The sequence below is a fragment of the Mycteria americana genome, chromosome 3 (assembly GCF_035582795.1).
Source record: "Mycteria americana isolate JAX WOST 10 ecotype Jacksonville Zoo and Gardens chromosome 3, USCA_MyAme_1.0, whole genome shotgun sequence".
Classification (NCBI taxonomy): Eukaryota; Metazoa; Chordata; class Aves; order Ciconiiformes; family Ciconiidae; genus Mycteria; species Mycteria americana.
Genome location: NC_134367.1, coordinates 65386581 through 65413696, shown reverse-complemented (window position 1 = coordinate 65413696; position 27116 = coordinate 65386581). Strand labels below are relative to the sequence as shown.

Sequence of the window (27116 nt, the reverse complement as noted above, 5' to 3'; positions counted from 1 at the left end):
TGGAAAATGATCTAAAGTCACCCAAGGAGGTGGCCTGAAGTTTGAGATTTTCTGATTTTCTTCCTAGCTGTGTCATTCAGCTCTTTGTAGTCCTCTGTTTTAATAAGCCCAACTGCCCATAGCTGAGCACATGGGTCTTTCACATGAGATTTCAAAAGAAAATTCCTGTCACACGTGAATATTGAAAATGCCATACTGCTGTATCTGAAGTCTCTGTCTGCCCTGTTCTTTAACAGGTCTTTTTACTGCGCTGCAGAGAGGCTTTTGAGTGTGGTTTTTTGTTGCCCTTTTTTTTTTTTTTTAAACAGTACTATTGGAGAAAGCTTGCTGTTATTAAAAGGAATCACTAACAGAAATGCCTGGGAGCAGATGTTTGCCATAAGAGTGGTTCCAAAATTTCAGTATTCCAGCCAGTTCAACATGAAGCTCCAGGAAGATTCTTGTATTTAAAAACAACTGTATCGATCAAAGGTGGAACTGGATTACTAATAGATGATGATGATTATTATTATTATTATTAGATTACTATTCTCTTACAAATTAAAACCTACATTAAAAACCTAGTGCCCCATAATTTCAAGGTTCTGTGCTATATTTTTTTTTCCTGAAAAATACTGGTTTGATTGGCTGAAAGGTCTGTGAGACACTCTTTCCCTCTGGAGGAGAGGGAAGGGGAGGTTGTTCAGTATCCTGTGTACATGTAAGAAAATTAGTTGAATTTAAACATATAAATACTTTTTTTGGTTTTTATCTCCTTTTAAAATTAAATATCAGTATCAAAACACAAGATCAATTCCTAATTTTGCCAAATATGTTCACTTTTTCCCTGTTGCAAGTACCTTTGGAAATAATTTACTATTTGCAGAACACAGATTCTGTATTCAAGCGCATCTCGCCCAAATCTTTCATGGTAGCTGCTATATTCTGAACGTGCTCTATGTAACATTTGCCTGCCTCAATGTGCCTTTGCTCTTCTGCTGGAAAGTAGTGTCCTATTACTGTTTCTTACAAATTTCTTGCAGTTTCTGAGTTGTCCCTGAGCAGTTACTTCCTAGTAACTGCTAGTTCTAACTTCCTAGTAACCGGTTAGTAGTTTGGTGCCTTTATACTATGTGTTAATTCAATTATTTTCTAAAGTCAAGTCCCTGGAGTGTGCTCTGAAATTGAAATAAGGGATGTGGAACAGAAACAAAGATGAATGCAGGGTAACCTGCATACTTGAGAGATACCTCTTCAGTAGAATCAGCCTGTTATATGAATAAAACCTTATGAATACAGTGCTGGTTTTTTGGAGGGGTGGTGAGGAGACCAAAAACAAAGCATGGAAGATTACCCAAGCATAACAGGGGTTTTCCAAACCGTTGGAAGGAATGTAGCCATAGTCCTCAAGCACGCTTAAGCAGCCAGCCAAAGTGTTCAAGGGATTGTCTTTTGACCTGCTCTGATTCTTGTTATCGGAACATCTCTTTTGTATGACGAAACTGCAAGTAGCAGGAAAACTAACTACAGGAACCAATGAGAAAAGTTGTCTTCTCTGAATGTTCAGGTGAGTTTTCCTAAGCCATCCAGCTTAAGTATTAACTGTCTTCGTGGCAAATAGCTGCCCTAAGGAGCTCTTGAGTTTCTTCTGTTTGTTGACGGACTTGCTCAAGGAGTTTGGCCATTTGGCTTTTTCTGAATGCTGATGAAAATTCTGGATCTGAAGAGGAAAAACAAGTGTTGGGCAACCTGCTGTGTTTTCCTGTATTTTAATGCAGATGCTTAGAAAGCTTATATTTCAGGTTAGAGACAGCTGATGGTTCTTATTACAGTGTGAAGTATAGAGAAGGCAGAACAATATTCTTCTACCACACAAAGCAGATACCAATTCGGTTTTCACCCCTACGACCGTTCAAGATTGTTCACTGCTAAATGCTCCTGATCCAGATGTCTAACGCTCAGTTGCCAAATTCAGCCTTATGCAACAGGTGCGTATCAAGCCATAGCAGGGTCTTGGCTCTGGCTCTACATATATGAAGATACATGCTATATACATTTATTACCATGTTATAACCCTTATCTGTACTCGACTTCTACCTTAAGCCAAAAAAACTAACCAAAAATGGAAAAAAAAATCAAGAAACAGAATTTAAAGTATGAAAAAGATGTGGGACTTCCCAGCTTTAATACCAGCTATTCATGCAATTTGCTTGTTTGCTTGCTTTATCAAAATAAATTCATATTTTAAAAGTTTTTAGGTTGTGTCTAGTGCCAAACATTCTTATATTGGATAAAAACATCTGTACCTGAAGTCCCATTTCCCTGCTGATCAGAAAGCCTTTAGTTTTAAAGCAAACAAACAAAAAAACCCCTTGCCTTTATCATAAGATACTTAGTTACTTGAAAACAGGCGTGGTAACAGCTACCCTTGAGATTATTCTGTTTGCTTAAGTGAGCAGAGCTAGTCCCCAGAGGAAGTTGCCCAGCTCTGCCATTTGTGTTACGAAGCAGTGCCCGTTTGCCGCTGATGGGAGCAGGCAGGGTCTGGCAGCGCCCCGGGGCTCGGCCCAGCAGGAAGGACGTACCTTCTCGCAGTCTGCAGAACGTAGAGATGCCCAGCTGCTGAAAGCGGATCTCTCGGTGGGTAAGAAAATTCTTGAGGTAGACCTGAATCTCTCCGATGTGACGCTTCAACAAAAGCATCATTTTTTCTGCATAAATGGGAGAACCACTGGAGATCAATAGGAGCCTTTAAAACACTTTGAAAACTGATTAACAGTATTTAAGATGGTCAATGACTCATCTAACTTCAGCTACAACCAACGTTACTGCAAAGAATGGCGAAGGACTTCCATGTACTACAGCCTCTAACAGTATCACTGATACTTCAGGTAAATAAACTGCTGAGGGGGCTGCTGTGTTAGGAAGCTGGTCCTTGTGCGAGATGCATGCCAATTTACGGGCTGATCAGCCTGTCATGCTAACCCATCCATGAAGCGATGGTGCTGTTGGACTCCATTCACTACTTGAGTCTGCTCTGTTGCAAATCCTCGATGGCAGGATTGAAGCAGGTTTGTGTTTTCCCTTATTAAAGACTCATTACAGACTTCAGTTTCTCTCATACCTAAGGATTAAAATCTAACTATGCTTTTCTAGAGAACGTGGCAAGAATCATCTGAACGTTTTTCTTGCAAGTCAAGGCTCTCAGCTGCATGGGACAAGTATATTAGGCATAAAGTTGTTTTCTGCAAGTAAAAATAATGCTCTTTTCATTCTCTCCCACTAAAACTTAAAAAAAATACAGGTTACATTCTTAAAAGCCACTTTACTTCACTGCTCCTGCTCTCTAGTCTAGAATTATAACAGCAGTGCTTGGTTCAGTAAGATGTTTTCCTCTTGCTGGTCAGGGAGCAGAGTTGATCTAAAATTTTGGAACACGACCATCCCCTTGTAGTTGTCTCTGCCAACCTCGGCTCCTATCCATGGGGAATGCCATCATGTATATACTGTGAGAAGGAGGGTCAAACAGAAAGATGCAACAATAATGCCTCTTGTCTGAAACATATTTTTATCTTTCCCTTGGTAAGGAGTGTTTTATGCTATCCCACTTTCCTACTTAAGTTGTTTTTAAGGACCTCAGAATTGGCTCCAGACTACCCTGTAGAATGGTAGTGCTTGAAGAAGGCAACAAACACCTGAATTGGATCTTTATCTACGATCCATTTTCATCCCTTGGCCTTCTCATGCACTCAAGCACTGTTTTATGTGTACTTCAAGGGGGACTGTAGGCACTTTTATGCAAATAAATTTGTAGAGACCAGATGGAGGATGCTATAGGAATGTTAAAGGTTGTTCGGTGCCTGACGGTTAACTCCTTTGGGAAAAGGCTCATTTCACCCCAGCCAGCCATAAATATCTTTGAAAGCACAGTTAATGCCCTGTGACAGTTACCGTGACCTATCATGTGCTGGATGATGGAGGCAGCTTGAAAGGATGCCTCAGTATGTTCCAGGTGGCCAGCCAGTCTCACCAAGCACTTTGTCAAGGGTTCATCCATCCATTGGACCATGCGTAACATGGCTCCTTCTGGAAGACAGGAAGATAAGAGAGTAGTCTGTAAACAGAAACTCCAGTGTTGAAGAAATGAAGGTGAGAGGTCTGCCAGAAAACATACTGCCTAAATAGGAAATCCTTTACACAGCTGGAGAAGCAAAATAAGCGCTGAATTTGTGCAATAAGCATGTTTAGATTGTAAAAAAGGGTCACGGCTTGAGGCTATGCTCTTGGTCAGGTAGGGTCATGGATTTGATTCAGAGAAAGGCTGATAGATTTTTATTTAGTTGGTTTTGTGTTCTAAAAGAATGAATCATTTTATGTACAAGATCCACTCTTGCCTAGTGGGCTCAGTCTGTCCAGCAGCTGCTGGACACCTCTTGCAAAATTAAATGTGACATGTTGCCAGTTGCGTGGTGGTTACAAGAGATGCAGGGGATGAAATGTTTGACAGGCAATATCCAGTGCTGGGACGGGCTGGGAAGATTTACATTGATCCTCTGTGCCACAAAGAGTGCTGTACCTTCCGTGGGTGGTAATTTGGGATCTCTTATAAAATCTATGTGCAATAAACTTAAGGAGAAAAAGCCACTTTCTATTTTAGCCTTTTCCTCCTCTTATATTAGTTTCTGCTGTTGTGAAATGAATTCAGCTGGAGAAACTGGGCGACGTTACAAATAAAAGTAGACAGGCCATGTACAGCAGTAAAGTTCAGCACAAAGAATTTTGAGTAAAAAATTTTAAGCGGTTCAACAGAAAAAAAAGTGCAAACTATGAAGCCCACGTCTCCTGCCAGTGAGTCAGATCTTGCTCTTCTTGAAGCTTATGGCAAAACTCCCAGTGAATTTAAAGGGAAAGACCTGGGCTGTATGCCCGCCCGTGCTTCATCTCCCATTAGGATCAATAAAGGATACGTACACTTCTCAGACTAAGCCATTTATGGTGGGGTTACTTCCCTACCTTGCTTTGCCAGCTCAGCAAGGCAAGATGTCACATAATGAAGAGAGTCTTCTTGAACGTCAGTAGAATGCATGGTCTGGAGGAGACCTTCAACACATGGGCTCTCAATGATTCTCTGCAACAAGAAAGAGATTCATGTTTAGCACTTCTGTTATGTTTTAGTGGTGTCCAAGGATGTCAGAAGTACTGAATAACTCTTAGCAATACTGAGGGCTAAAACATCAATAATGGAAATGTCTCCTCCCAGATCTACCACAACCAGGTGAAAAACACCTTGGCTTGTTCAGAGATCGCCTGATTTTAGACATTTCCAAGGGCTTGCTGTGTCTGAGGGATGTTCTCGTGATCACAGATCACTCTGAACTCAAAGAATTTCCTGACCTATTGCTGCTGTACCAGGCTGTATGTTAGTATTAAGCTGTCATTTGCTCAAGTCTTGCTGCAGAAGTGAATAAGCCGAGTGCTCCAGGGCAAAGCACTGGGAAATGTGGAAGTTTATCAGTTTCTTTTATTTGCCTCCAGGGCTTTGAAAACTTTTTGGGGTTGAAATGCTCTGATCTGCAGAAATAGGAGATGACCTCTCACTAGCAAAAGTAAGTTCTGTTTCCGGAGAGAAATGTTATGAATTAAACATTTCTGTGTATCCCTTATCTTTTAGGCTGAATCTGCTATGCCAAAAGTGGTGTTGGGCAGCATGTGTCTGTACTGGGATACATATTTTAGAGACTGAGTTGAAAACAGGAGACTTAGCCTGTGCTGACCTGGATTAAAAGCACGTGAGACCAAAGAATGAGTCCTGAATGGGTCACCTGGAGGTGACCGGTTACTAGGGAAGTTGAATCATAAAGTCATCAGCTCTCTGGGAGGTCCTAATAATGGAAGCTGCTCACACCCCCGTAAGGGAGCTCAGGTGTCTTCAACAAAAGGGAGTATCTTTTTTTGTGGACTCATTTTATGTTGCAGTTTTTTAACTTGCTGCTTAGAGGTTGAAGTTGGATTCAAGGCTGCTGCCATTCAAGCTCCCACACTCTGTGTCCTGCTGGCATAAAAACAACACTTTTTTTCCCTCTTGTGCCAAGGACTCTTATGTGTTTTAGGGATGTTCCCTTAGAATTGACCCTGGAAACCTGGCACTCCCACTCATGTCTGTGGATTCCCCTGTGCAGTGAGAGCTAAATGCATTGCGAGGCGCATTATAAAGCTTTATGAAGGTGAACCAGCTCCCTGCTTAGAACAGAACAGAGTCACAAAATTTAAGTGACAAATATGCTACCTTTTTTAAAGTGAACTTTGAAAGGATGGTCCATTTTTACTCTTACTGTGGGCATTGAGTTTGATGGAATGTATTTCCCTGCAAAAATTGATTTCACAACTATCAGAAATTCATATAATTCTTATCTTAGTATAAGTGAAAAAAATTATTGGAAATAGTTTTCCATTTGGCTAGTTTATAACAAACCTCAGATTTTCCTGGATGGTTCCTTTACTTAGTATGAAATGTCTTTGCTAGAAGTACATTTTATACCTATGATGCAGTCATTCAAATCGGGTAACCACATCACTCACAGGAAAAATTAGACATTACTTATTTTCATTAGCATTTTTTGTATTGTATTGGAAAAATAATTTAAAAAACCCCTTATGGCACATCAGGTCCTTTTATTCATACACACGATTTTGTGTAGAATAGCCTTGGCGTATGCTTCATTAAAAAAAAGAAAAAAATCTTTCTGTGGGTAATGCTGATTTGGTATAAACATAACTGCAACCTCCCAGGGTATAGTTCAGTGAAAAATATTGGGTACCTACCCATCTGTTTTTGGAAAGGCTCAGGTTTTTGATGATACAAGCGGTATGGCCAACAATCACGGGGTCTGTTTTATGCGCTGACAGTAGGATCCCCAGGCTCTGTAGTAGCTCGGCACACGCCAGAGTGTCCTGAGAAGAGAAACCAGTATCTCAGTTACATCCAGTACGGACAACACAGTGCAACTTCGCAGCGAACTACAGATAGACCGATCTTCACTCTGAAAGAAAAGCATTACTTAGCTCATTTAAACCAACGGTGTAGCAGCTGGGTCCAGTGCTTTTTCTCTCCAAATACGGTCTACTGACTGGCACTGATCTACAGAGCACTTGCTATGGAAAGCTGGAGTCTTTATGGTCCGGTAGTTTATTTTTGTTTGCATCAAATGCTTCCCAGAGGTTGTTGGTAGTCAGGGGAAGGACAGGTGAGCCTGACTGGAAGGAGAAGTGGTCAGGATAGGTGTGAAAGGCAAAACTACGCGGCGAAGTAGCGGCAGCAGTGTGTCCTTGAGTACCTCAGCCATTTACCTCCCCTACAATAACGGACTGTCTGCTTAGACCAGTTTGTGATCAGGCACCGCTTTAGTAACATGTTCTGAACAGCATCTTCTGAGTTTATACGTACGTTTCTCTAATGCTGTCTAACGGATGTTTTAGAGGGACTTCACTGAGTCCCTCTCTCCCTGAATGTAGTCTTCTTCCAATTACCACTAATATTAATTGAATCAGATCTTCTGAGTTTGGATTACTGCCCAGGTAGTTTCCCCAGTAACAGTATGGATTAAGAGGACACTGCTGTTTATAAGAGAAACCTGATGTCAGCAGGCTTTGGGTTAAGTCTACAGTTAAAAGCAAAAGATTTCCTCTTGGGAGCGCTTTTTCTTTCAGTCTCTTTCCCTTAAGAATTTGAGTTCTTTATGCAGTTCTTATGTTTGTTAATAATGAACTGTATTATTTGTGCTACTGAGAAATTGAGACACATTAGCAAGAGTGCTCAATATAAAACAAATCATCAGTCCTATATACAGTTGAGAAAAATCGCATAATTCTGAAACCTGTGAAATGTCAGGATCGCTGAAGCAGCGTTGAAAGGCAGACGTCTTTAAAAATTAGTTTAACTTGCATCTTTCTTTTACTTAGGTTCAATTGCAAAAGTGTATCTTATTTTCTTTTAATATCAGCTGACATCTTCACTTATGTTCACGTTAAGCGCTGTCACAACCAGCAAACCTAAAATAAAACATGAAAATAGATGGAAAGTGCAGTGCTATGCCTAAACTCAGGGCATTTAAAGAATCCCATATGCAGATATGGCTATAAATTTTCTCTAGTTTTGTTTTTCCTTCTCTTCCAAGGCAGAAATAATATAATTTTAAATAATCCAATTAAATTACTATTGATGACTGTTTTCTGTGCTTTTGGACCAAGTGTCCTCTTATCTATGTAATTCCATCAACTACAGTACCCTTATTTGATTTGCTACAGCCTGAGAGGAGGAAATTGTCTACAGACTATAAATGAACTTTCTAACATATAACGACTTTCCTGCCAAGCTCTTCCGTCTATTTAGGACCTACATTAGCAAGTGACAGTACTTTAAATTTTGCTGAACCTTTTTTTTTGGCTGGCATATGGCTGGGATCCAGATTTTGTTTTCTGGCTCAATCCTGCACAGCGCGAGAGAATCACAAGAAAACTCTGAGTCAAAATGGATTGGGTGGTTCAGATGGATATTGATCTAACTTCTCCCAAGATTAAATAAAAAAAGCAAGGAAAAGCATTCTAGCAGCAACTGTGCTTACAATTGCAATGCTGCGCTTGGACCCCTTATCCAGGGATTTTTGACAAGATAAATATTATCTCCTGTTTACCAGGTAGCAAGATGGGACGGCAAAGTTATTTTGTACCTGGAGGGGAAAGTTAGTGGCATCATCTGGAGTAGCCAGACCCCTGCCACCCTGGCTTCCAGGTCTTTGCTCAAAGGAATGTGATTGAAAAGGCTGTTTTCTCACAAAGCCTGACTCTTTCTTTAGTCTGTCAGGGTTGGGCTGTCCTTGGGAGAACTGAATAAAATTGCCCCTACAAGAGGGAAGTTTTCCAGCGCTTGCCGGGAATCGCTGTTAACAGCCTGGCCAGGGGATCGCAAAAAAGGGGTTTAAGCAGGGAGAGGAGCTCCTGTGAAGCATTCCCGGGGGCTTGCTTCATGGTAACGAAAGGGCAGATGAATTCTGCCCTATTGTATCCTGGGTAGTATTTGTAATAATTCAAGCATCACTTGACTCGGTTGTAAAGGTTAGCTTTGTTCGGTGGTTTGTTTTCCAACAGCTGTTCCCATGGAGAAGTCCCTCTTTCACTCACAGAGAATTCAGCCTGGGTTAGAGAAAGAAGCCTTGAAAAGATTTGAAAAACAGGCCAGAAAAGGCACGGAGGTGGGGAGGCAGGATATGAGTAAGGAGAGGTCAGCCTCTTCTCAGAGTGCCCGGGGCTCGCTCGCACAAAGCAGCAACATTCAGCAGCCAGGGACAGCCGTGTTTGCTCACTAAAACAAATTTTGAGATGTAGATACTTCTCACTGGAGAATAAACACTCGAGGGTGATGCTTTGCTTTCCAGCCTCCTGCTGCTGACCCTGTTCCCCCCCGAAGGACGGGCTGTGTCCCCGCTGGTGTCACAAGCGTGAGCTCCTGGTGCGTTTGTCTGTTCCCAGTGCCGCTGCGCCGTGCCCTTTGCAGCTGGGGGTCTGAAGCCCGGGGAAAGACATGTTTCAGGATCGGGGAGGAAAGGAGTTGCGGATACTCTTTTCTGGGAGAACAAAAAGCGTAAATGGTGTTTGGGGGCAAGAAAAGCAAATACGAGGGAGGACAGTGTTCCAGCATAATGCCTCATACTAGGTAATGTTTTTCCTGTGAAAATAGCCTCCAACTAACTTAATGTATTTCAGTTGTAAGCCTGTTGAGAGCTAATTGTGTTTTGATTGCATGAGGCAGTTTGACAAGCAACGAGGACGTGTGGTGCTAATGCAGCCAGCGCAAAACCTCCGTAGCCACGGTGCCTTTGAAAAGCTCTGTGCTCTACCTGCTGCTTCCCAGGCACTGAGCTTACCCGTTTTTTCCATCCTGTCCCGGAGCTAGAAGAGGTGCAATTTGGTTCGTACTGTGCTGTGTACGTGCGACCCAGATGTAAGGCACCAGGCCTCCAGTACCCAGAAGCCTGGTGCAAATCAGACTGAGTGTATTTCAGCCATGAGAAGCACCTAAGCCCAGCTGGGGTTACTCAGATCATCTGTCACTACTGCTTAAAGCCATGTGGCAGGAAAGGTTCTCACATTTTTTTTTTTGCTTTATCCACCCAAAGTCTGACTTTCTTAAAAGGTTATCGTTAGCTTAAGACACCTATCAAAAACCTTTCATATCCGTGTTCCTAAGGATGCCTTTAATTACTGTAATGGAAAAGCATACTTAAAAATAATAATAATTTGTCAGTCGCTACTTACTGGTTTTATGTGGAGGATGAAAGTACAGCAGGAGTGTCTGTTTTGTTTATTTGCTGTAGTTTATTTCTAGTCAGACTTCTTCATGTGTTTGCATAGTGTTGCACTGTTAAGGGTGGTGTTTACCCTGAACGTGGGCAAAAGAACCATCCTGTAACTAAGGACATGAGGAGACACAGGAAAAGTCCTGGTGAATTAGCTAAAGATAGATAGAATTTCAGATTTTATTAGCCCCCCTTGCTGTCTTGATCCTAATTCAAAAGATGTTAAATTTATGCAAATGTATTTCTGAATAACTGTCCATAGAGGGAAGTAAAGTATTTTTGCACTTTATTTTGCACTGATGCATTTCAAGTGCACGCTCTAAATCAGTTTGCTTTTCAATGTGTGGGGAAGCTCTGTAGCCAAGGAATAACTTCCTCAGCTGCCTCCATGCTTGCAGTCTCTCATGGTGCTACGCATGTGTCCTGCCCCTTGTTACACCCACCTGGAGACCTACGGTCTGGGGACCTAGGGGACCACAGGGAGTGCAGGGTAGCATCCACCCATCCAAGGAATCTGACACCCATCTCCCCCTCTACCCTTGGTCCCATCACAGGTAATCTGATTAACGACGGGATCCTTTGGGTTCCACTCACCACAGCAGTGCAGTGACAGTGCAGATGCAGGAGACAAAACCTCGTCAATTTGTGCGGGAGGGAGAAGGGTTGGGAGCTCTCACAGAGCTTATCGGTCATTCTCAAAATGCATTTCGTGTGCAGTTTTGCCATAACAGGCTGTTACCCCAGGTGGTGGCCAGAACTACTCCTTCCCCTCTGGTCTTGGGAAATGACCTCCCCTACCTGGTTGCGTGGGTGCTGGGACAGTATCCAGAGCAGAGCGATGGAGGCACGACGCACGCCCTCGCTGCCGGATGCCAGGAGAGAGCGCAGCTTGGGCAGGACGTCCTCAGCAACCATCTCGGCCTGGATGTCTGCTGGTTTGGGAAAATGACCGAGGTCAGGGAGCTTCAGAGCGCTGCGAGGGGGCATTCGGGCCCCGACTCATCAACGTTTGACTGTGCCTCGGTGATGAAATTAGAGGGGGCCTCCCCATCTGTGGGATGGGACAATGCTCGATGTCTGGTTATAAAAATAAACCCTCATTTGTTCTGGCTCCTTTTGCCAAAGGATTAATACAGGCTTGAGAGCAGAACGTAGGTTCGGGCACCCTTCCGTTTGTGTCTGAACCTCAGCGAGAAGCAATGAGGGGACTTTTCCGAGTCCTTCATTGGCATAAGGCCTGGCAGGAAGGTGGCAGCTTCTGCTGCACAGACAGGAAGACAGACCTCCCCAAGAGTTATGGTTAGCCAGGGGAGAGATCAGCCACCCTGGCTGAATCCTTATACCCCATTTGTCCCTGCAGCTTCAGCGACTGCTTTTGGGCACTGAAGGCACCGGCAGAGCAGGCAGCAGGCGCAGCAGCGCTCCTAAAAGGCCGAGCAGACCGGGGGCTTCAGCCACGCCGAGGAGCAGCGCAGCAGTTCTTTCACTGCCGGCTCCGCTGTAATTGTGACTGCTTGGAAATTAAGCACCTTTACATTTTCTAGATGAACAACTCTACCCTGGACCCGTGGGCTCTAGCATTGAGCGTGCCAGTCCTCTGCTTTCATCTCCCAAGTATGCCGTAGAAACGGATCTTGGGCGTTTAATAGGATAGGATTTTTTAAGAGGATGACAAATGCTTGGGAGAAAAATTACAATTAAGGATAGACAGATTCATGCCTTGGGAGAAGGCAGGTCCCCACTCAAGAGCAATTTCAGGAGACGTTCTGTCCTAATCAGGTTTAATGCTTAGGAAACACAGAAGGGAGAAAAACCTAAAAAGTTGCAAAGGCTCTGTGCATGGTACCTCTGCTGTCTCTCGCTTTGTCCAGACACTTCCCCTTGCTACCTGGGAGCTCCGAGGCAGGTTTAGCTAGTCTATGCACTGCACCTCCCTCTTCCCTCAACACCCGATGAAAATGTAGAACAGAGGTTATCTCTTTGCTTTTAATATGAAAGGTTCCCAACCCACTGTGCTCACTCAGAAAGGCAGAGAGAGAAAGAAAAAGAAATAGCGTGGTTCGTTTATCTCCAAGATATTGCTTACCACTAGTAGCCAAATTTCTTAGGCAAACACATGCCTGGCTTGAAACCTGCTTGTGCCAAAGAGAGAAGGAAAAAAAAGAGTGGTTTCAGTAATGCATGTTCGTGCCTCTTGTACACAAAATAAACGTGACGACGCTACCAAGCTATTACATTATCTTCAGTGCACAAATTTTGGGACACTTTTTGTTGTCAAAGTTTTGATGAATTTTTTTTTTCAACCTCGTCTAGTATCGGTCATCCTGTTGTGGATGAGGAAGAGCCAGTGGGGTTCAGATGTTGGTTTATTGTAGGAATGTCGGGTAAGTTATAGGAAAAAGAAACAAGTGGATTTCTCTCATTTGCTTTGCCTTTTTTTCACCTCCTTCCTACACAGAATTTAAGGTTCCACCCTTTAAATCCTGAACTGTGGCTTATTGAAGTTTCTTTGGTGTGGCTCCCAACAAAGCAAAATTTTCGAGATGTTATTCTTTGGAAGTCATATAGTCAAAGTTATGGATACCAAAAAGAAAAAAAAAAAGTAGCATAATAGATACTCCAGATACTTGCTGTCGCAGACACAATGATCAAACACAGTTGAGAGCCTGGACAGAGCACTTCACACACGTAGTTTGAAGTTTAAAGAACACAGGCCATCCTAGTCTAAAGGAAGTGCCCAGGCCTGTGGAACAACTGTAATGATTTCCCTTCTCTTTCTCCATACATTGACCTTGTAGAACCTATGTATCTTCTAATATATGTGTCTTTTCTCACGGGAAAGATGCTGCATAGGCACCTCTACAGTAGATGAGCAGAACTGTGCAAGACTGAAACTGGAAGCCCAAGTTTATAGCTCTACTCTGATGCTAAGCCTTTACATAAAGAGAAAGCTACAGCTTTACCTTGTCCACAGAAGAGGATAGGAGAGAGATGAGTGTCCGCAGCAGGAAGCCGTTGCCAGGTCTCAGCATGGCTTTGTGGTGCTGAACGTTGGCTGCCACGTTGCTTAGGGCAGCACAGCTGTAATACTGCAGAGAACCAAGAAACAAGGAGAGAGAGAGGAGGTCGCAGTGGTGACATGCTGAAGAGAACAAAAATAAGTTGGAGAAATGCTCAGATTTACAGCTGATGAAAATAAAGCGCTTTTTCATCTTAAGGGTGTTTTATTGGGTAGATGTGACAACAGCCTAAGTGGGCTTCCGCCAGGAAAAGCGATGCAATCTGCTGTAGCTACAGCAGCCGTCACGCTGTGGCACCGCGTGTTGCGCAAACCAATTAGGACCCTGGGTATTTGGGAATGCACTGTGCTGCTGCAACGACACTGCTGCTGGCACCTAACTTAGGTCATCCGCATCTCCGGTGTTATATGTTTACATTGCTTTAGTCAAGCTGGATGTAGTCATTGCGCTAGCATGCCAAGAGATCATTTTCCAAGGATTTAAACATTAACGCTAGGGAGGACTATATATATAAGGGTATGTATTACTGGGGACGTATAATTAGAAGAAACAGGTTGAACTGCAGCGAAGGGAATTTTAAGATGAACCTCAGAGAAAGCTAATAACGCTGAAGCAGTTTGCAGAAAGCAATTCCAGAGGTTCCATCCCTTCAGGCATTTAAAAGAAATCTGAATAGAGATAACAAAACCAATGGAGGAAACAATCCTGTACTACTCAAAGGACTGAATGAATGAACTAGCGGATCTTAAGGTTTATAACTCTGATTCATAGTCTGTCATCAGCATACTTTTGAACCAAGACCGGCTCTCTATTAAGCGTGCAGAATCACACGGAGGTGTCTGTGGTAGGCATAAAATAGGAAGATTTCCCAGACATTTACAATAAGAATAAAAAAATCTTTGCAAGTTATGCCTTCTCGGAACACTTAGTAAAATTGCTTAGAGTGGAAGATCAAAGTTAGGATGCAAAAAAAAAAACCAGAGGAAGAGGCCTATCTGCAACTTGTCTGATGATCTGAAAGAGGCAAGCAGGTAACCGCGTAACAACTGCGTGCACGCGTTAGCGTGTGCTGGCAGATGCAGTTCTGCGTCATAAACTTTCTCCTGTGGAGCTAGACAAATTGAGTGTTTTGAATACATGTTATCCGACCGAGCTGAGTTTCACCACGACGCTCCCACGTGTTTCCCCACCTCTCTAGAGAAACCTTCCCTCCTCTCCACCTTTTCATTTCCACACGCTGTGGTTTGTGCTCTCCTTACAGTCATGCTGTTACTGTTTAAAAATCTGACCTGCTTGAGCCATACCTGCACTTCTGAGTCAGGAGATTCCAGCAGCAAGGCAAGAACTGGTAGGGCTCCTTCCTTGCATAGGACCTGTTGGATTTTCTCTGCCGTTTAAAAAAAAAAAGAAGTGCTGTTAGTGTGTCTTTCCCTTTCCCTCTCTCTCATCTGGAGGCACCATTCAAACGGGATATGCACAATCATTGTATTCTAGAGAGCGGTGAAGTTGTCCAAATATATGCCAATCAGTGTAACTGCAGAGTACGTACTTTAGAGCTTTTGCAGTACAGCAGTATGCAGACATTTTAGCAAAATGACTAGCAGGCTGTCTGATCGATTAAGCTTTTGCTGGTTTTATGCTAACAACTATTCCGAGAATCTGAATTGCTGGAGAAGCTGAAAGACCTCAGGTACGATATTAACCATGATTTCTGTGTTTAAGAAAACACATTCTTTTAAAAATTTTGAATAATAACAGATATGTAATAGCCAACTGTAGAAGTTCTTGCCAACCCTTCCCTTCCACCATATAGAGATAAGAGACATTACTCACGACTGTATCATTTAGGTGTGTGGGATAACGGTATCATCTAGGTAGGCGAGATGTAATGCTGGTTTGTTTCAGAGTTAATGTATGGTAGTGCACATATTATTGCAGAGGACCAAATACTGCTTTTGCTAAAGCTGTTGGCCGATATCCCAGGAGCCTTTAAGGTCTGGCCCATAATAGTTATATTTTGCATCTTCCAACATCAAGTTGGGGATACAAGTCAAACGTTCCTAGAGCTTGACCTTGTTGGATAAGCTTCTGAGATTGCTTCAGAGTACCACCAAATGTGCTGCTGACTTTTTAGACCGAGTTATTTCTTTAACAATTTTTTTCTTTTTTAATTTCTTTGACTGATGATTTAAGTGCTTGTACATTAGCCCCTTGGGGTTGAAAATCAAGCCTTTCTATTTCAGGACTAGGCAAAAAAAGGGTCTGTTTAGCTAAAGAGAGGCCAAACTTAAATCATCAGCCTATGGTATCAACATGAATGCCATATGCAAAAAAAACAATTTGTTGCTCGGATATGCTTTTATTTTTGCCTTAACCCTTTTGAATTATTTTTCTATCAGTGTGAAATTTTCTTTCAGCAATTTTAGATAAACCATTAGTCAGAAAGTACCTGATTGTGTGAGGTTGAGAATAGCACCAACTGCATTTTGTTGGACTCTAGGATCGTAGGAATTGGCAAGAGACAGTAGGGGTGTAACTCCTTGCGCAGCGCCAATAGCCTCTCGGTTGGACTCTGGAGAAAAGAACCAGAGAAAGAAAGAAAGAAAGAAAGAAAGAAGACATTGCCATCTTACTATAAGCCAGGAGCAGGACAACTAGCAGGACTAGATTTCTTTGGCATTGGCTTCTCTGATTCTTTGGTATGTACCAAAATTTCTCTGCATGCTCAAAGGAACCTCTTAAAAATTCCAAGAGCTCAATGGGAAAGAAACTAACTCATGACTTGTGGATTAGCCATAGATCACAGCTGGTTCAATGCTTTTGTTTTGTGACTGGGATGATTAAAATAAAAGGACCGTAATTCCCCTTAAACAGGTTAGCAAGGTGTCATACCTTGTACCCCTGGTATGTCTGATCAAGCTATTCACAGTGCGCCAACCAAAAACTACATAATTCACTGCAGGTAAGACTGAATTAATTTAGCAGGGTATATTCAGGGCCAGTTTCTCTCTTTGAATGTGCCTGTGTCACTCCTTTGACAGCTACAAACAATGCAGAGGTTTCTAAAGACAGAATTTGCCTTAACCACTGGAATTTGAAAAGATGCTTCTTCTCTGAAGTGGCGATGCTTCCTTGCGTGGCAGTGTATTAAGTTGTGCAGTTGTATTCAACATCCTGGAGTACAAGGAGAATTCAAAAAAGATCTGTAGAGTCCCTTGAGACTCTTGGATGAAAAACTGGGGGGAAAAAACCCTATAATAATTAAATAATGCTATAAAATTAGCTATATACTATAAAATACTATATAACATATTTATATACTGTGTATATAAGTATACTACATATGACAGAATCACAGAATCGTATAGGTTGGAAAAGACCTTTAAAATCATCGAGTCCAACCGTGAACCTAACACTACCAAGACCACCACTACACCACGTCTATAAGCACCTCATCCAAACATCTTTTCAATACTTCCAATACTGTTTTTTACAGCTCCAACTGATGGAAACCTGTCTGGTGTAATGTAAACTCTAATTAGCTGAGTAAAGAAGAGAAGTAAAAAGATTGAGAATTCAGATATTGCTGCTTCCTTCATTCTTTCACACAAAATACACTCCACGAACGTTTGTGAATGTGGAAGAGAACCTCACGTTTGGGAGAAGGGATTACAAACATCTGCACAAAACTTGGGCAAATTCTTTCTTCCGCTTTCCCGTGTAGGGCAGGGAAGGGGAATCCTATATCCTCTTGTGAGAGAGCTTCTCAGGGGTGTGTTTCCAGTCTGAAATCTTCTGAAGGAAGCACTGGCCATGACAGAATATAAGCCAATGGATGCTTCAAAGGTTTTTCTTCCTTAAAGAAACACAACTGGCTTGATTTGGAAAGTATTCACATCCATGACAGCTCAAACAAGTTTTCTGCCTGAGGGCTCAGAGGTGGTGGTCAACACTGGACGCCTACCATGGCAGGATGAGCTCTTACAGCCTACTTCGGAGGGAGGTGGCACGTGGAGACCCAGGCACCCCACTCCTGCCTGGGAAGGACTGGAGCACCCGCTCTCATCATGGGAGAGTGGAGAGACCACAACAGGTACCCACACGATGAAAACCTCTGTGACCAAAATAAAAATGTTTTTTTTCTTTTCCCTTGGGTCATTCACTAGCTGACAAGTTCTTCTCTGCAGTCCTTGTAAGTACCCATTATTGTGGGTTTGCTGGATTTATTTTTACATATGTCATTTTCTCTTATTCTTCTCTCCATTCTCATTCTAGTATTGGTCAGATAGCGTGGTGGAACACTATCTGTTTTGTCAGCTTATGACTGAATGGATGGAGATATCTATCTCACCAAGACGTGGAACTGTACTATCGATGCGGCAGGCTAGATTATGTTTCTCTCCTGGACCCCCTGTTTATCTAAGTAATGCAGTCCTTCCGCTTATGCCACTGCAACCACTGATGCCTCTTAGAGTGCTTTTAGAAGGGAACCATGTATTCAGATGCTACTCTAAAGTGGGGAAATCAGTAACACCTACTCAAGCTGGGTTTGAATAACTCACCTTGACACCTGCATTTATAAGTTCTTTCTTTCCACTGTCTGCCATCTGTGTGCTTGAAAATTCTCCTGTTGATACAACTTTGAATGTGCTCCACACTCAATGCATCCTCCTTGTTTAGCTTAATGTAGATGTTCAGGCCTCCCTAAACCCTTGCTGTGAACATTTAGTTCTGTTCCTATGTACTCTGAGAAGAGTTCTTATCCCAGAACTGATTACTTTCACTCACAGATTGAAAAGCTGCAGATAACTGCAAATGCGCGTGTGTCCTTTTGCTGTGTGGACAAATGCTGGTGCTGGAACAAAGTGACCTTCCAATCCTTTTCATCTGAATGGATTTGTTTGCTGTTTTTATTTTGGGTTACCTATTGCAGCAGGTAAGTACCAGACAACTCAGCTTACGTATAACTTGCAGTCACATTGCTAAACAGCTTCACTCTACACAGTCTCGCATGCTCATTGCAGCAGAATTAAGATGCATTACCATTCTTGGATTTAGAATTTTAGTCACCTTAAAGCTATCTAAGGATCTTCCTAATTTGGTTGTGCTTCCATATTTATCTTTTTTAAACCACTCTGAAGCATGAATGGCTTACTTGAAGGACATGACTGAACAGAATACTTTTCTCAAGCAGACTCTTTAAGATATCAGAGTCTGTGAGAAAATTAAACTCTAGAGAATTGCCTTTTGCTTTAGTCTCATTGCTGTGGTAGCTAAATATAGTCTGAAAAAGAAATAAATGGATCCAGTCCGTCTAAATCCTAGTTAAACTGGGACAGAGACCCTCAACACTGATCAAATCCCAGGCAGCAACCCAGCCTATGCACTTGCAGGACTGCCTACCTCTATGTTCAGCAGATGCCTTCCTATCTAGTTTGAAAGCTCCTTGAGTGCTGAATTTGAACTACTTGTGCTCAGAAGTACACTGGCACTTAAGGGAGTGTGCAAAAGTATCAGGCGACCACCCTCACCAGGGAACAAAGGTGGACTGGATCTGGAGTGGCTGAGGGTTACTATACTCTGGGTTAAAGACAGAGACATCTAGAAGGGCCAGAGTGCCTTCAGGACTAAGGAACATCCTTGGGTGTTCATCCTTTTAGGTCCCCAAAGAAGTTACTTTGTCTGTGGGCTGCTTAAAACAGGTAAAGGAGTATCTCTCTGTAGATCTTCAGGGGCATAACTACACTGTCCATACCTAAAGGAAGTCCTTCTAGTGTCAGATACCTAAAATTTTAGTGATGCCATGCCTAATTTACGCATTTAAATGAGACAATTTGCATTCCACACAAAGTAATGTGGTATACAGAGTTCTTAAACTGACTGTCATTATATGCAATGCTTAAAAATAAGTTTCAAAGAGAAAAGCGTTTCAAAACCTGCAAATAAAAAAAAAGGGGGGGGGGGGGATAAAATGCAAATCAGCACTTTCATGTAGTTGGATCCTGCTTATGCACTCCCCGTTTGCAACATAAATACTTAAATGAGAAAGTAACACTTTCACCATGCTTCTCTCAGCCTTCTGGGAGATCTGATTGCAACTTCCCAAGCTGGAGGGGGAAGCTGGTGGAATAAACACTACAGGAAGGGAAATAAATGTTATTCATGGCTTTTATACAGGCCTTTACACAATTTGTACAGTAGAATTACACAGTCTGCAAAAGGTAGAATAAGCCAGACTAACCTGATAACCTTTCTTTTTGTAACCACGGTTGAGCTTATCTATCTGGATGCCAGGAAAATATCTCTATCATGATATGAAATATGCATAATTAAGCAAGAGAAGTTGGTGATGAATGCAAGTAGTACATGATGGATAAGGAACTGACTAAAAGCAAGCTGGCAGCAAGTTTTGCTGAATGGGAATGACCATCTGGAAGGAGGCTACAAGTGAAATTCCACAAGGACTGGTCTGCAGTTGGTTTTGAACCAATGTTAATACAAAGGTGTGAGCGCAGCACTGTCAATGCAGTGGAGGACTGGAACATTTTACAAATAACAGACAAGTTAGAAGACTGAAGCAAGAAAAACAGAATGAAACCTTATAGTACAAAATGCAGGGACGTGCACTTGGAAACATTTGTTGCAGACCCTTAATTAATTTGTGTCTGCTGGAAATAGCAGCAGAGGATGAGAAACACTAAGTGATTAATTCCGCTGCAGGATGACAACATCACCATGATGCAATCACAAAAAAAAGCAAGTGTTATCATGAGATACCACAAAACATATTTCCCTGGATGCCACAAAAAAAGAACAGGTGAGACCCCAGCTGAAATACTGCACATTTCTGGTGACTTCTCTTTCAGAAGAGATGACTTCAAAATGGAACTCCTGCAGCATTTATGTACATCTTGGGACTGTAACAATGCCTGAGGTCCGTGGTAGCACAAAACACCAGATGCAATTGCTAGGTTCCATTTCTGGAACATATCATTTACACCCAGAAGGGCTATGAAGATGAATGGAGAGCCTCGCTTACAAGAGAAGTCTTAAATGAGCTTGGCTTTTTCAGTCTAGTAAAATTAAGGAGCCTCATCAGCGTAGACATCAGAGAGGCAGAACTACTGAAGCAAAAGCCAGTGTAGACACTAATTAAGATAAGCTGGTCATGAATATATTTAGGTTGGAAATCAGAAAAAGCTTTGTAATCATAAGAGAATGAAGGTCAGAAACAGAGAAAAAGATCTTAACTGGAATCTCAAGAGGATGAATTTATGATGTGGGAATACCAAAATTTGCTGCTACATCTTATGACTCTTAAACCAATTGCAAATAAGTTGTTTCACCTTGAAATATGAGGTAAGAGTTGAATGAATTCACTGCAGAGGATAAAGGGAAAGAACAGCACACTCACCTGAAACAGCCAAAGTCATGGTGCAGGCACAGGAATTACACTGGACAGTGGGATCCTCTGACTCAAGCAGATCCAGAATTGGCTCAAGTAAACCCATTTGGACAACTAATTCTTTGTCAACTATTCATACATTCAAGAAAAAAATTGACAAACAGAAAAGTAAACAGTTAGTCCCTTTGTGAAAAGAATGTATCTTCCTTTGACTGCTTTGGGTGTCTATATATATACATGCAAAATAGACCTAAGATGGAAACAGCCTGAAGGGCACTCACAGTCCCTAGCGTGGTTTCCTTGATTCCTCTTCAGACTCATGAAAGAGTGTAAGAGACGTTCAGAGGTTCCAGTTCAGAAGGTCCCAAATATTTCTGCTAGCAATTCTGTTTTCAAACACAAGGTTCATTTTGGAAAGTGCAACTGCAGCTTTCCAACAGGTTCACAATTTCCTCAGCTCCCCCGCCCCGCCTTTTTCTTCTGAAGGCTACCCTTTAAATAGTGTTTTTTACTTGTAAATAGTGACACGATATTATTTGCAGCAAGATCCTTAAAAAAAGAAAAGACAAAAGATATCTTCATTGAAGACTGACCCTGTCTTCTGCTGTTACGGGATAGCATGATGGAATACCTGTTGTGGCCCAGGTGCCAGGAAGCGCAGTAGCAGATGTAACAAGGACTACATTGACGAGGTGTGGGGTGTTCATGCCCTGTCTATCAACATAAACTTTATTGGGAAGTTTTTCATCTGCAGTTCCCAGATCCTATCTCAATTACATTTGCCCTATTAGCTACAGAAGAAAGTAAATTCTATTAAACATTTTTTTTTTTAATTTGCAAGCAATTTAAGACCAAGGTCCAGTTAATACATAACAAGAAAATGATCACTGTCTCATAGGCAGAGTTTGTTTCTAAGAGCTGTACCTGTTGCTTGAAAGGGTAAGTGGTGGGGTCTTGATCCTAGAATGAGAATAGTATGGCTGTTCCCACACCAGTCTGGGAATAATTATCAGCCTTTGCACACAGATCCAAGATCTCTTGCCACATTATATAATCTGGCTGGAGGGATCTGATATATCCTGGTGCCACCAGAATCTATGTGGCTTGAAGACGGAAACAGACTCACACCTGTCCTATCAGGAACACAAAAAAAGGAATCTGGATTTGTGTAGACCTGGGTGTATACATGGTGCCCTCCTTCTGTGTGAGTCTGGCTGAAGAGACACTTTTTCACCTGAAGACAGATGTGTTGTTAATTACTCACTATTTCCTTCCAGCAAGAAGTTGACAAGGGACAAGGAAGATATCTGCTGCACCTCCAGGTCAGCAGACCGTAGTAAGGCGTAGAAGGGTTCCAGATGCTCCACAGGCAGGGGGACGTTCACTGCAGCAATGAGAGGAAATATTCAGGAGTCCCAGCGTTCACCGCAGTCACATTTTTCTCTTGTTGGTCTTAAGCCTCAGGTGCTACCATACCTAGGCTGAGTGGTATTCCCCTTCATTTAAATTCCATTGCTACTAGCAAAACAGGGCAAGTTTCCTGAAAAGGTTTTAAATAATCAAGTACTTCAAAAACATCATGGGAAGGGAAGTAATATGCCTCGCTACCAAACAAGTCATTCCACCTCATAGCAGCTCCTTGAGTTGTGGCTATCTGCACTTCTTATCCAGCAAAAAATACATGGGATAAAGCTATCAAGCCGAGTGCCAGAATATTCTCCTTGAAATAAAGTTAAAACAAACAAACAAATACATCACAGCCTGCTTGTTGCTGGTATTTCTACCTTTTTGTAAGACCCAAACTCTTGCTGGAATTTTATTTGGTGTATCTAGGCTGACTTCTAACCGTTTACAAATTATCTCAGGAGCCAAGTGCTCCCACGGAATAGTTGGGACAAAGAAGAATGTTTCCTTCATAAATTTCCACTACAATCTGGCCTCTAGAGCTTTATCCTCTTACAAAAATTATGTTATATAAAACCTTAAACGATCACTACGTCCACTTCCTTCCACCATATTCTGACTGTGTTGCTCTCGGGAGATTCAGTATACACTGACTCTAACTACTTTGGGTTCTGCTGAGTTTTGCAGAAGTATTACAATTACATAAATGACAGTCTTTTATAATCATGAGAGATATCTCCTCATAGCAAAACCCAGAGTGATTCTGCCCACATGGCAATGACAGCATTTCCATTTTCCTTAGCAAACAACATAGCATGAAAGAAAAAAAAAGAACTTTGATTAATGAATCAAAGGGAGTTTCACAGTGGGAAATAATACTTTTTTTATAATTATGTGAAAACTTTCTAATGCACTGAGATAACTTACTGTGCTCACTCATATGCAAGTAATAGAGGGCAGCAGACTGCTGTAAACCTGGGTTTTCTGAAAAGGCTAAGGTCCTCAAGGCTTCCAGAGGGTCCTTTCCAAGTGGGGACATTTCAAAACCTAAAGATGTACAATGACAGCACAGACTCAATTACACCTGAAAAGGGTTAGTTTACAAAAAGAAATTAAAATTTACAGCCAACCAAACACATAAGGATTTTTGTACTGCAACAACTCCATAAAGCCCATCTATCCTCATTCACGTTTCCACGAGGAGAAGCAATACATGAATCTGGAATAACCCGTCTTTGGCAATGCCTCTTGTAAAGCTCACAAAGCTAGTGATTGGAAGCAAGATAAATTGTAACCTTTAGACACTTTTATGCTATCCAATATAAATGCAGGTGTTCTTGTTCTCCATAAAAATCTTTATCTTTTTCTGAATCACAGAAGATCTTTTTTAAAATATATCTACTGAACACGGTATTCTTAGTGATCAGCTACAGAAAGAGTACATATTTCTAATTTATTACATTTTAAGTTTCACTGTGTTTCCTGTCCTGGGTATTACAATAAAGGATTTTGGGGAGTAGCAATACGGATGGCAAACGGGCTTGCCTCAGGCTCAAATTTCTAGCATAAGTCTACCTGTTCTTGAGTATGATAGTTCCCCTATGAATAAACCAGATGTTCAGCAATAGCCATCACGCAATAGCAGTCATGCATGACTTCTGTAAGTCACTGTATAATGTACTTATAATGTGTGGAACAGAGCAGCAGAAAGGAAAAAAAAGGGCCATTGAACCAATGTTGAATAGTATAAACTGTTGAAAAGGTAATGTAGTATAAATTGACTGGTGAGGTAATGTAGTATAAATTGACTGGTGGAGCACACAATTTTAAGATATATTTTCAGACAATAGATTAAAGCAGTGCATTAAAGATTGAAATACCTCTATGAACAAGATCTAGCTACTTTACCTCCCATGGGATAAAGAGATGTGAGGGGTGTGAGCTTTTATGCCTCAGTGCAAAACTCAGCCAATATCTCAAGCCATTAGAAGCTGCTGACATGTCAAGAGTAGCAAACTCCTACCTTCAGGATTATGTAAGTGGGCTTCACAAAAGAACTGCTTCATATAAAGATCAATTTTGCTTAATAATTAACAGTACACACAAAGGGAAGGACTAGCCAGCGTGTGCAAGGTTTTAGAGAAAAACCAAAAATCTCTTCATGTGGTTTAAAGCTGTTCCTTACGCACTGACTACCTGAATCTCCCACATATCTGTGCGTTTTTGTTTTGGGAGAATGATACAGCAGAAGCCACTCAAAATCTTCACCTGCTTATAATATCAAGCATTTGCTGCCCTAGCTAACAGCTGAGTTTGATGATCAACCATGAAGTCTCTCCTGGCACCCAAACTGTCCAAATGTTGGCTTCCTGCTTATTATAATTTGTCCAGAACTGAGGATGGGCTTGTTCCATCTTGGAATAAAATACACAGGTGAGCACTAAAGTAAGAGGGATGTGTCTTGGTTCCCTTTGTGAGTCTTCCCTGCCTCCATCTGTCTTGGCAGCAGGATTTGGCCACTCAGAGAACTAACCTTGGTTCTTGCTCCTGGGTGCTGTGTACCTCCTATCGCGGACATTGGGACCTCCCTGAGAGCACACGCTGCCATCTGTACACTGCTGTCACAGAAGCTCTAGGCTCCCTGCTGCTGTACCCCAGCTTCTGAGGATCCAAGACGGACCAGCCTTTTGAAGATCCAGCTCAGAGAGGAAAGGATTTCTCAAGAAAACATACTTATTCTCTTCAGGAAGCACCACTGGGTGCTGTAAAGGGCCATTCTGGCCTCACCATTTTTTCCAGACCTCCCCTTCCTTGCACCTGATCCATCAGCTGAGCTGGGATACTGCCAAGACAGTCTCTTACACAGTCAGGAGCAGGCTAGCCTTTGGGAAAAAAAGTTCAGACCTGGAAGATCCCCACTGTACACCAAGCTGTAAAGTTTAGTCCTATTCTGCATATGGACTTCAGGATTTAGCTAGTGCTTAACGTGCAACAATTAATGAACTGTATCAGCAGCATGGGACCCCCCACATTCATAGGGTAATCACACCAGCTAATACTAGCTGAGGCTAAATCACGCATGTTCCCAACAACCAGCGTCACAGCAATTATTCCAAAGGTTGTTCCATGACAGATCATTTCAAACAGCGTTAACTGTGCCACACCAAGGAAAAGTGTCACTCTTGGTCCCCCTCACAAGATGGTTTTATGTCCCCAAAAAGGCATGTAAAGAAATAGTAGTTTGTATTCCACACCCTTCACACAAATGAAAGCAAAAGCCTATGCAATTTTGTGTAGTAGCTTTAGCCCAAGGTTGTTAAAGCAATATACCAAATTAGCTGGGACACAAAGCAAAACCCAACAAGCAATGGCCCCTGCCCAAGCTTGAGATAAGGAATGATTTTAGGTTGGACAGCTGACAAACACACTCATCCAAGATGATATTCTGTGAAGCAGGAGTGAAATGAAAAAAAACCTTTTCCTATTGATATATTCTATTTTCCTGTTGTTATTCCTATTTTCCTATTGTTGTAACCTAGGACAGGACAGAGAAGACATCACAAGTAGATAAACAGGGGAATTGGGGAGGTAGCCTGTAAAGCAGAGGAGACACATGAGGAGTTATCAATCTAGTTTGGTTCAAGCAGAATCCTATGATTGTGTTCGAGCCTTGTGTCTAACATGTTTGCACAAAAGCACCTGGGCAGACCATCTACTTGGAATCTGAGGAAGTCCTAGGAGCCCAGCGGCGCTTTTCCCAGGGTGACTTTGACCTTCCCCACATATAGGGCAGACACCCCCAGCGCAAGTCCAGGTGTTCTCCAGCCAGCAACATGGATGTGCACAACTCAGCCAGGACCACACTGTGATGTGCCTGCTCACAGCTTGGCACTCACGGAGCATCCAGCGTCGGTACAGCCTGTTTCCACCTCTGTGACCTCACTGACTGACTTCAAAAACTTAACTTCAGTTACTAGAAGGACTCGCTTTTATGAGAGATATTTACATGGGTTATGTATTAACAGTGGTGGTGGCAGAGCAAGAAAGTGACTGACCATTTCTACCTAGATCCAACTGTTAGGCACTTGAGCCCTTGGTGTCCCGCACACAAAGAAAATGCTTTGAAGCTCTGGCCTTTCCTACACCACCAAGCTGCTTCCTGCCATGCCACAGCAGTTCGACCAGCAATCTGTTTTCAACTCACAAAATGAATCTCCTTGTTCTTTCCCAACCCTTTAGAAAAAAAAACCCCAAACCCTCTTACCTGTTTCAATATGCTGGAGAAACTCCTGTGCTGTCACCCTCTCATGAGGCTGCAGGATGGGCTTGTAGAGCTGCCTGGCTTTAGAACTGTTTTGTTTTAAGCAGGAGCATTTGCTTATCAGAGTTAAGCATTCCTTGATGCTATGCACCAAGTCGGAGGACATCCTCTGAACAAAGGCCACGAAGTCCCGCAGCAGCTGCATGCATCGTCCACACAGTTGACCCATTCTTGTTCCAACAGCAGCACAAAGCCAGAGGAAAAGGAAGGAGGTGGAAAGAAAAGCTTCTTCTCAACCTGTCCACGTTTTGCACTAACTTGCTGCCTCAGTGTTTGTCCTGTCTTACAGATGGTAACGCTAGACCATGTGCAGCTGCTGTAAAGCAGACAAGCTTCTGCATTCAAAAAACTACATTGCACAACAAGGCTGGTTTCTGCAGATCTCCCGGAGTCTACAAAATATTATTTAAAAGGCTGGAGTGGAGCCACATTCAAACACCCTCCCTTTGCTTGAAGAAAAATAAAATGATGACCTAAACACATTTCGTGGAGAACAAACAGAGTTTAACTCCAGGAGCATCCACCAAAACCTTCACGAGGTTTTGGGATAATGGAAAAAGCAACCCCAGTTTTTGTAAGGCAGCTTTCCACATGAAAGGTAGGCACCACCTTGTCTGCATGTATACAAGCTGCAG

General features: G+C 42.3%; 1 protein-coding gene across 1 annotated transcript; it reads right to left on the bottom strand.

Moving 5' to 3' along the window:
- Nucleotides 1-1577: 1577 nt before the first annotated feature.
- On the bottom strand, nucleotides 1578-26650 carry LOC142407722 (uncharacterized). Its single transcript, XM_075497352.1, has 14 exons — nucleotides 26425-26650; nucleotides 23088-23207; nucleotides 22021-22140; nucleotides 20766-20885; nucleotides 15801-15923; nucleotides 14656-14738; nucleotides 13295-13420; nucleotides 12418-12463; nucleotides 11130-11263; nucleotides 6802-6930; nucleotides 4993-5107; nucleotides 3931-4065; nucleotides 2565-2690; nucleotides 1578-1699 (listed from the first exon to the last, which is right to left on the bottom strand). The coding sequence occupies exons 1-14, from the start codon at nucleotides 26648-26650 to the stop codon at nucleotides 1578-1580; spliced, it is 1725 nt and encodes a 574-aa protein (XP_075353467.1).
- Nucleotides 26651-27116: the final 466 nt, after the last annotated feature.